The 10,319-nt window shown below is 55.0% G+C and overlaps 1 protein-coding gene across 3 annotated transcripts in view; it reads left to right on the top strand.

Annotated features, from left to right (window-relative positions):
• Positions 1-5,618: 5,618 nt before the first annotated feature.
• TEKT1 (tektin 1) overlaps positions 5,619-10,319 on the top strand; it is a 17,657-nt gene continuing 12,956 nt past the window's right edge. The window contains exons 1-2 of one of the 3 annotated variants that reach the window (XM_039254517.1): positions 5,619-5,667; positions 7,056-7,262. In XM_039254517.1, the coding sequence (XP_039110448.1) occupies positions 7,073-7,262 (190 nt within the window). In that variant the 5' untranslated portion in view covers positions 5,619-5,667; positions 7,056-7,072. Of the gene's footprint in view, positions 5,668-6,049; positions 6,161-7,055; positions 7,263-10,319 lie in introns of those variants that run through there. The other 2 variants (XM_039254516.1, XM_039254518.1) reach the window with 2 other exon arrangements.

Below are 10,319 nucleotides of genomic sequence, written 5' to 3'. Positions count from 1 at the left end.
AACATTTCTGTTCATCGCTATGGCGGGGACGCTTCTGGGTCTGTGCCCAGCGACGACGACAACGACAAATGCTTATTGGGAACAGGAATTTCTAGGGGATCCTACAAATGTAGGTTACGTAATGGCCTCACCAAAGCAGAAATTTGATTTCCACTCTTTTCTGTAAACGACCAGAGGCAGTGACTCTGTCACAGGATTATTTGTTTTGTTCCTTCTGTTCTGCACTCAGCATCCTCGAAACATTTAATTATTTTTGCGGAGGTGGTACATGTCTGTGGTTCAAAATCCAAAAGACGCCAAAGGGTGTTTTGTGGGGCCTCCCGTCCACGCTGCCCCCAGCCACGTGCTACTTCCTTGCAGAGGTGGCCAGTGTCACCGGCTGCTCGCACGTCCTTCCGGAGATATTTACGCATTTCCAAGGAAACGTGTGTATGTTTTTATTTTACACAAAGAGTAGCCTTTCCTCCTGTGGGTCTTCTTGGCTCCCACGCGACTGTCACACTCACAGCACCGCTGATACTGGGCATGTGGGGTTCTTCCACCGGCAAACAATTGCACACCACTAGCCGGGTGTCCTCTATTTAACCCGATTCCGACCCTGTCCACCCGGAGAGAGAGCCAGGTCGCGCAGGTGAGGGCTCAGGCCCACGAGTCTGCCCCACGTCCGATGCCAAGGGAAAGGGCTGGGTCCCCCGGTTACTCACAGCTCCTGTCCGGCGTGGCTACGGGTCAGGTTCCCATGACCTCTTCCCCTTGGGCTTGATGACTTGCTCAGAGAGCTCACGAACTCAGGGAGGCCCTTGTCTCTATTTGCCAGCTTTTTTTTTTTTTTAATTTTTAACGTTTATTCATTTTTGAGAGACAGAGAGAGACAGAGCACAAGCAGGGGAGGGACAGGGAGAGAGGGAGACAGAGAATCTGAAGCAGCTCCAGGCTCGGAGCTGTCAGCACAGAGCCCGACGTGGGGCTTGAACTTGTGAACCGTGAGCTCACAACTTGAGCTGAAGTTGGATGCTTAACCAACCGAGCGACCCAGGTGCCCCGATTATTTCTCCTTATTTAAAACAGCTGGGGTGGGGGCGCCTGGGTGGCTTAGTCGGTTAAGCGTCCGACTTTTGCTTAGGTCATGATCTCGCGGCTCGTGGGTTCGAGCCCCGCGTCGGGCTCTGTGCTGACTGCCAGCTCTGAGCCTGGAGCCTGTTTCAGTCTGTGACTCCCTCTCTCTCTGACCCTCTCCTGCTCACGCTGTCTCTCTCTCTCTCTCTCTCCTAGAAATAAATAAAACATTAAAAAAAATAAAAATAAAACAGCTGGGGTGCCTGGGTGGCTAGGCCGGTTTGAGCATCCGACTTCGGCTCAGGTCATGATCTCGAGGTTGGTGAGTTCGAGCCCCGCGTCGGGTCTGTGCTGCCAGTGCAGAGCCGGCTTCTGATCTTCTCTCTCCCTCCCTCTGCCCCTCCTCCACTCACACTCTCTCAAAAATACATAAACATTAAAAAAAATAAAACAGTTAGCTGTATAATAATGAGAAAATCCTGCAGATGAGTGGTAGCAAATGACATTTATTTTCTAGGCTGGTGAACCCAACATATTCTTCAGCCAAAAGCGGACTCAAAAGCTTGTAAGAAGAAATGTTTGGTTTCAGAGTAAGTGTCCTCACAATGCCTCTTATTCCCTGTCGACCTTGTACACAGACAAACAGCAGCCTGAACGCACCTGCACTAGTATTGGCTGTGCTGTTGTGACAGGAGAACGTGCCCGGGCAGGTGGCCCGAGCCTCCCTGGCACGGGGGGGCGGGGGGGGCATATATGTCTCACTAGGTCAATTTGATATGAATGGACACACACAGGCCTGGGGGTTAAAAGTTCTGCTGAATAGGGGCGCCTGGGGGCTCAGTCGGTTGAGCGTCCGACTTCGGCTTGGGTCATGGTCTCATGGTTCATGGGTTTGAGCCCCACGTCGGGCTCTGTGCCTGACAGCTCAGAGCCTGGAGCCTGTTTCAGATTCTGTGTCTCCCTCTCTCTCTGACCCTCCCCTGCTTACGCTCTCTCTCTCTCCCAGAAATAAATTAAAAAAACATTAAAACAAATAAAAGTTCTGCTGAATAAACCCTTCTTTTTTTAATGTTTTATTTATTTCTCAGAGAGAGAGAGAGAGAGAGAGAGAGACAGCGTGAGCAGGGGAGGGTCAGAGAGAGAGGGAGTCACAGAATCCGAAACAGGCTCCAGGCTCTGAGCTGTCAGCACAGAACCTGATGTCGTGAGGCTCAAACCCACGAACCGTGAGGTCATGACCTGAGCCGAAGTCGGACGCTCAACCAACTGAGCCCCCCAGGTGCCCCAAAACCCTTCTTTTTTTAATTAAAAAAAATTTTTTTTAAATGTTTTATTTATTTATTTCTAGGAGAGAGAGAGAGACAGCGTGAGCAGGGGAGGGTCAGAGAGAGAGGGAGTGACAGACTCTGAAACAGGCTCCAGGCTCTGAGCTGGCAGTCAGCACAGAGCCCGACGCGGGGCTCGAACCCACGAACCGCGAGATCATGACCTGAGCGAAAGTCGGACGCTTAACCGACTAAGCCACCCGGGCGCCCCTAAAAAAATTTTTAATGTGTATTTTTGAGAGAGAGTAAATGAACAGGGGAGGGGGGCAGAGAGACAGAGAGGGACAGAGGATCTGAAGTGGGCTTTGTGTTGACAGCAGAGAGCCTGATGTGGGGCTCGAACTCAGTGAAGCGTGGGATCATGACCTGAGTTGAACTCAGACGCATAACTGACTGAGCCCCCCAGGCGCCCCTGCATAAACCCTTCTTGATGAAAAACACTTTTAGATATAGTGCTTGGCTTCTGGGGTCACTTGGTGCCCTCTCTCTCAGATTAAAAATGAGGAACAAAGGTGCCTGGGTGGCTCAGTCGGTTAAGCGTCGGACTCTTGATTTTGGCTCAGGTCATGATCTCACAGTTCATGAGGTCGAGACCCGCGCTGACAGCAGAGTCTGCTTGGGATTCCCTCTGTCCCTCCTTTTCTCTCTGCCCCTCCCCTGGTCGTGAGCTCCCTCTCTCAAAAATAAACATCATATATATATATTTTAATACATAAAGGTCGTATCCATGGATGGAAACTACTGGAAGTGTTGTGCCTGATTCGCGAGTCTCCTGAGACCCCCAAGGAGCCAACACCGATGCAAGTACAAAAGGGTCTTTATTACAAGCTCGAGCAGGGACTCACCCGCCTACCCGTGTCGTGGCAGAAGGTGAAGCCCCGAACAACAGCGAGCAGGGTTTTTATGGGGTCAGGGACGGGGGTGTTACAGTGCACACGTTGTACGTATGGCATCATCACATAAGCACCGATTACAATTGTACAGCAGCCCCCATGGTAACAACTTTGACCATTCAGTATCTGTGAGGTGTTCGTTACTTTTGGTGGGACCCAATCACGACTTTTGAGAATTCTTTGAAAATGACCAATTATGAGGTGAGTTCAAAGGGCCCACGTGGGGTTCGGGCAAGCGGTGAGAAATTGGCTAGTTTGTACAGAATAACTGTCTACAGTTCCCAGCCTTGACTCAGACCACAGGGATGTTTCTTTGATTAGCTGACCTGAGGGCGGTCCGAGGATGGCTTCAGCCTTGAGCAATCTGAGGAACTGGGGCTCCATGTAGCCCGAGGTTGCTCTTAATGGAGGGTTTAATCTCTAAATGATGTTACTGAAGCTCCTCAGAAGGACTTTCCAGCACAGCAGCCCCAAGAAGGACTCCCTTCGAGGTGATGAGCTCCCCATCCCTGGGCATCATCAAGCACTGGGCAGCTATTTGGTACGGATGCTATAAAGGACATTTCCACATCAGATTGGACCAAACAACCTTTCAAGTTTCTTGTGATTCCGAGAATCAGATTCTCTTAAAAGACATCTCAAAAATCCAAAAGTAAGCCCATAGATTTAAAAACCACCAACATTGCTTCCCAAAATTCTTTCCTGAGAAATGAAATAAAGGGGAGGAGAATTCTAGCACCATGTGCAGTGAGCGTTAGAAAGTTCGAAGGATTGGAACTATAAGCCGTACCTAAGCCATCAGAAATGTACCTGGAAACAAAAGGAGCCAGGATGTGCATGGACCCCGAGCAGGTAATCACGAGAAACAACAAAATAATGCAACCTGTGTGTTCTAAGGTCTGGAGGTATGTTAGTTTTTTGATAATTGGAATTCATAAATGTACCATAATATTACTTACGGCTACTCTCCTTTCTATAATACCAGTGATACCAATGTTACCTTTATGATGGTGATATAAGGCCTCCTTTTAAAACAATTATGCTTGGGGCGCCTGGGTGGATCCATCCATTAAGCAGCCGACTTCAGCTCAGGTCATGATCTCACAGTTGGTGAGTTCAAGCCCCGCGTCGGGCTCTGTGCTGAGAGCTCCGAAGCCTGCTTCAGATTGTGTCTCCCTCTCTCTCTGCCCGTCCCTGCTCGTGCTCTCTCTCAGCAATAAATAAACATTAAAAAAAAAAAGAATTAAATAATTACGTTTACATGTAAAAAGGAGGTATTTGAAGGAAAACAGCAAAATAACTTTATGGGTGGTGCACGGAAAGGCCAAAATTTAAGAAGCTGGTACCAGAATGACTCGAGTTTGGGAAACATAGCTTTATTCCAAATAACAAAAATCTCAAAACCATGTAAAGTTTCAGTGCACCTTGCCTGGATATTCTACTTTGTAAGCTTTGGTTGCATGCTGGCGAAGTTACACGTTCTAAGCCGTGTGCCTTAGGGTCCAGTGAGCCCCAGGCCGCCCCTGGGTGCCAGGTCGGTGCCGAGCATCGGTGATCAGCCCTTCCACTCTGCCTCTATCGGGCTCATTTCTTTGCTGGCTTGCACGTGGAAAATAAGGTGTTTCTTTTGAAAATGTTTTCAAATACTTGTAATTGTATTGGAGCTCCAGAATAAATAGCTGAAGGAGAGTCCCTTTTCCTTCTTTGCAAGCCCGTCGAGGGATCCAGCAGGGTCAAGTTCAGGAGGGCGGACCTCCGGCGGAGGGGCCGCTTCACTTTCCACTTCCCCCGCCGCCGGTTCCCCCGGTGAGGGTCTCCGGTGCCTCTGACCCCCTCCACCCGGGGGGGCGCGCGAGGGTCACTTTGCAGATCGGTTCGGATACGACCTTCGATCATGACTCAGGACTCATTTCATGTACTTCTGCCCATTCTATCCGCTTTCCGGCGTTTCTGGGAAGCCTCCGGGTCTGCAAACCGGGGGCGCCCCCAGGGTGGGGCCTCGGGCCCGGCCAGTTCCCGGGACGCCGCCCCCTTCCCTCGCCCACGTGCGGGAGCACCCGTTCCCCCGCCCGCCCGCGGGCCGCAGAGCGCAGACTCGAACAGCCGCTCGTCGGGGGCGGAGATATGAATATGCAACAGGCCGTTGGACAGCGGCTGCTTAATATTCATGACGCTTCGCGGGCGCCCGGACGCGCCGACGGCTCTCGCGAGACCAGGGGGCGGGCTTCACAAGGCAAAGCCTCCTCTGATTGGTTATCATGCTTGGAGGTTGCCTTCGATTGGCTGGTGTCAAGCGATGACGCGGCCCGCCACCTGGGCGGGAGATTTGAATGCTCATTTTCTGGGATTCGGGCTGTGTGGACGAGGATCAGTCCGCATTTCTCCCCGACTAGGTGACTCGTTTGTCTTCTGTTAGCGCGTTACCAGTAATAGGGCCCCGCGCACATGTCCCGGGGGCGTGCTCTCATCCCACAGCCGGGCAAGCTGCCCCCCGTCCCAACCCCCCCCTCAGGGCCGCGGCCGCCCGGGCCTCGCGCCTTCTCCCGCGGCCCCGGGTCCCGGCCCAACCCGGCTGGGCACCAGGGGCGCCGCGGCAGGGCCAGGCCAGGCGCAGGGCTCCGTCCCCAGGCACGGAGCTGTGGTCGCGGTCCCCCGCCTGGTACCTGGCGCAGGCTCGTCTCTCTGCCTCAGCGAGGCCCCAGGGTCCGCGCCTGCGCAGAGCCCCGGCTGCAGCCCCGCCCCCTTGGCCTGGGTCACGCGTCCCCGGTTGCCGCGGAGACGCGCCGTTGACCCGCGGGTTCCGCGAAGCCAGGAGCAGCTGGTGGGTGAGGGCGCTGCCCGTAAGCCCTGTGGTCCTTGTGGTCGGTGGTTCCGGGAGGCGCCCAGGTGAGTTCAGGGCGCCCACGCTCCCCTCGACCCCGTCCGGCCACCTGTGCATCTCCCGGAGGCTGCTCGGACGCACTGAGTTCTTGGGGTGCTTTTCGAGCCCTCACCCGGACGGACTCGGGGGGCTGTGGGAGGGTGGGAGGTCCGGGGCCCCGAGGGGCGTGCGCGGGCAGGTGTTGGGGGGGTGCTGCGTGCGGAGCAGGTGGCGGGGGTCGGGGTGCTCTGGCCCCCGCAGGCCGCCTTCTCCCTTTTCTTTGTCCTGCGGAGGGTCTGTTTCTTTCACTTGCCCAGCAGGCTCCAGACCCAGATGTCAGGGTACAGATGTCGCAGGTGTTGGCTTGTCCAGGAAACGTGGCTGGGCTCCTCTGTAGGCAGAAGCCACTAGAAGTGAACACTGCCCAGGGTCCAGCCGTTTTGATGAGTTATAACAGTGCATGCCCGGGGTCACCAAAAGACAGTGTGAGAATATTCCTGGCATTGTCCTGACAGCCTGCACCGGAACCCCTAACCCAAACACAGTAGGGAAGACAGATACCTGTGGCGCGTTCACGGCCTCCTGAACAAGCCACTCAACAGACCACAGCTATAGGAGCGACCCAAGTGACTCTTATAAACATAACGTTGAGTGAGGGCGGTCAGATGCCGGGGGTCCTGGCTGTGTGATTCCACCTGCACTAGGTTCAGAAACAGCAAAGCTGATTTCCAGAGTGGAGCCATCGCAGCGATTGCCCCCCGGGAGCGCAGGTGAAGGGCAGTGACCCGGAGGGAGCGTGAGGTGTGTACAGGTTATGACCCAGGCACTTCTCGGTCTGTATGTCACACTTTAATACAAACTGACATCAAAGAAAGGACAGGTTGCTTTCCGTGAAACTAAAAGTGTGTGCTTTGTGGTCAGGACTTCGGGACACTGCGATGGCCAAACTTCTGCAACCTCCACCCAAGTTCCTGCCGTCCGAGTGGCAGGTGGCTAACAAGAGCCAGTACCACCGAGCAGAGGCCCAGCGGTCCCGCTCCGAGCGCCTGGTGGCAGAAAGCCAGAGGCTTGTGGAGGAGATTGAAAAGACCACAAGAAGGTCTCAAAGCGATGTGAACAAGAAACTAGGTAAGGAGGCCGCACGCGCATGCCTGGATGCGCCGTCGAGGCACAGCCATGGCCCCGTCCACATTCCGCGTTGGCGAATGGCAAGGTGGTACCCCAAATAGTGGGGGAAACGCGTGCGTTCCTCGGGCTCCGTCTCTGAGTTCACTGCCTCAAGACAGAGGCCCGGAAACCTAGCCCGCTTTCCAGCTCTCCGCGTTCGTTCCTCTCTGGATTCTACTGGATTCTACGCTCACTTACTGGGGCCTCTAAGCCCATCAGACATGGCTTACAGGGCGGTGCCCTTAAATGAGCTTAAACTCATGTAAACATGAAATGCAACGAACAAAACCTCCCAGATGCCAAAGAGGTGACAGCTGGAGGGAAGAGGTGTGGCGGCCGTGCCCTCCCCGAGGCTCCGAGGCTCCGGGGGAGTGCTCACGCCTGCCTCTCCGTGTCTGATGTAGACACATCCCCCCCCCCATTGTCACATGATGTCCCCTGTGTGTGTCTGCTCTTCTGTCTTGTTGGTGTGGGGACACCACCCATACAGGTGGGGAATCTGATTGCACCTGCAAAGCCCCTGCATCCAAGTAAGGTCACACGCACGAAGTACTGGCACTTACACACATGCACCCAGGGCGCCCTCTGGCGTGTGCACACGTGTCCCAGCGGGACCTCACGGATCGCGCCCCTGCCCCCGGCGTGTACCTTTCAGACTCCGCTTGGAGAGACCCTCTCAAGGCTCAGTTCTAGAGGTCACATCAAGGGGCTCATCAGTTCTGGGTGAGAGTAGAGCTCACACTGAGCTGAAAGTGCGTGTTTTCGTGTCTGCCTCATGCGCTGTGTCTTCCCAGCGTGTCTCCTGGGCCGCACGCCCGGCAGGTGCCCAGCAAGCAGTACGTTGGGCTCATGAGTAAATTCTAATGGCAGAAGTCCAGGAAATCGTGTTCTGAGCATGGAGGTGGCTCAGACAGGGCCATGAAGGTGGAGGCATGTGGCATTGGTGGGGTCCACGCTGGTGTGCGGCGCCTGGGGACGGCGGGGTGCGGGGAGGCTGGCCGAGCTGAGCACGGCTGTGGGTCCGTTCCGTGGGGAGCCAGTTAGATGTGGGGGCAGAGGTGGAGGTTGGGGGTCATCACAGGACAGCAGGACGAGAAGCCGTGGGTGTAGATGAGGGCACTCGAGGGCTGTGCCGACAGAGGAGGCGGGGGACGGACGCGGAGGAGCAGGAGGGGAGCTGGGGACCCCAAGGGGACACCCAGGCCGCAGTGTCACAGGCGAGGAGGTCTTCCACTGTATTGGTGGTTGTGCAAATGTCAGGGAGGCAGAGAGCTGAACAAGCGTGAACTGTGAGTCACGGCTCCAGCAGGGGGCGGCCGTCAATTACAAGCAGGCGCGACGTCAGTGCACACGGTGGACTGGACACACATTTGCCTTCCCTCCCTTCAAAAATTCAAACAAAGGTGGGCACCTGGGTGACTTATCCGTTAAGCGTCCGACTTCGGCTCGGGTCATGATCTCACGGTTTGAGTTCGAGCCCCACATCGGGCTCTGTGCTGACAGCTCAGAGCCTGGAGCTGCTTCGGATTCTGTCTCTCCCTCTCTCTCTACCCCTTCCCTGCTTACACTGTCTCTGTCTCTTTCAAAATAAATAAACATTAAAGAATAAAATCCCAACAACATCGTGTATGGCACTGATGAAGAATGTGAGAGCTGGCGGGGGACGGGACTGAAGTGGACACATGGTGGAGACAAAATTCTGCGGCCAGAAAGCGGAAGGTCCAGGCAACACATGTAGGGACCGCAGGAAGGTGGGGTGGGGACAGGAAGGTGCCCCTGGGGCCTGCTGCAGACTCCCGCTGCGGACACCGTGCAAGGCTCAAAACCAAAGCGTCCGATGCCTCCGGGGCGGGACGTGCAGGGTAGGAGTGGAGACAGACTGCGTGGAAGAGTTTGCAAAGAGCCCCCTCCCCACCGTGGCTCTGTCTCCACCAGCGGAGGGCTCCAGGCCGCAGCCCAGCGTAAACCGACAGGTCCGCCAGCAGGGAGCTGCGCGTGACACCCCGGGATCATCCGAGGAGGGACCCACGTGCTGTGGCCGGCAGGCCCTGTCCCTGCACGAGAGGTCCGGCCAGCATTTTAGTCTCACATGTAATCAGGTGAGAGTCACCCAGCATTTGAGGAGAGGCTCTAACACAACAGACACCCACACAGACGGACGGAGAAAAAAATACACCACAAAGTCTTCAGGAAATTGAGAGAAGACATTCTATCCATAGACCAAGAAGAGTCTTAAAAAAGAACATTCAGGGGGCGCCTGGGTGGCTCAGTCGGTTAAGCGTCCGACTTTCGCTTAGGTCATGGTCTCGCGGTTCGTGGGTTCGAGCCCTGCGTCGGGCTCTGTGCTGACGGCCAGCTCGGAGTCTGGAGCCTGTTTCAGTCTGTGACTCCCTCTCTCTCTGACCCTCCCCTGCTCACGCTGTCTCTCTCTCTGTCTCTCTCCTAGAAATAAATAAAACATTTAAAAAAACAAGAACATTCAGGGCATAAGAAGTGTTCTTGGGAATCAAAGATGTCAGAGCAGCATATTTTTAAAGACTAAAAGAAGGACTGAAAGAAAGCGTGAGAATCTCCAGGAAGCAGGGGCAAAGAGGGACGGGCGGAGAACAGGAGAGGAGGGCTACGCATCGGGGCCACGGGGAGGCTCTGTCTGACGGAGGGGACCTCAGGAAATGCCCTGGAAGCAGGGGTCCGTCTCCAGCACCTGGCACACGTGAGTGAGGCTGATGCTAGGAAGACGGGGAAGAAACCCTGAAGAGCTTCCAGGCGCAGTCAGGACTCCGGAGCCTCCGACTTCTCTCCAGGGCCCCACACACCAGGGGGAAAGGAAGAGGCGTCATCACAATTTGGAATGAAAATTACTTCCAGCCTGTAACCTACATGTAGCCAAAGTCAAACGATGAAGGTGGAATGAAGACTTTTAAAAGTGTCCTGGCCTTGAGTCTCAGGAAATCTTGCTCCAGCAGGTGGAGGGGTGCAAGCCGGAGGAGGGGACCTCCGGGGTGGGGGGGGCTGCGG

Source organism: Hyaena hyaena, unplaced genomic scaffold (genome assembly GCF_003009895.1).
Source record: "Hyaena hyaena isolate Hyena2069 unplaced genomic scaffold, ASM300989v1 scaffold_492, whole genome shotgun sequence".
NCBI lineage: Eukaryota > Metazoa > Chordata > Mammalia > Carnivora > Hyaenidae > Hyaena > Hyaena hyaena.
The sequence above is the reverse complement of the archived record's forward strand: the minus strand, read 5'-3'. Positions and strand labels throughout refer to the sequence as shown.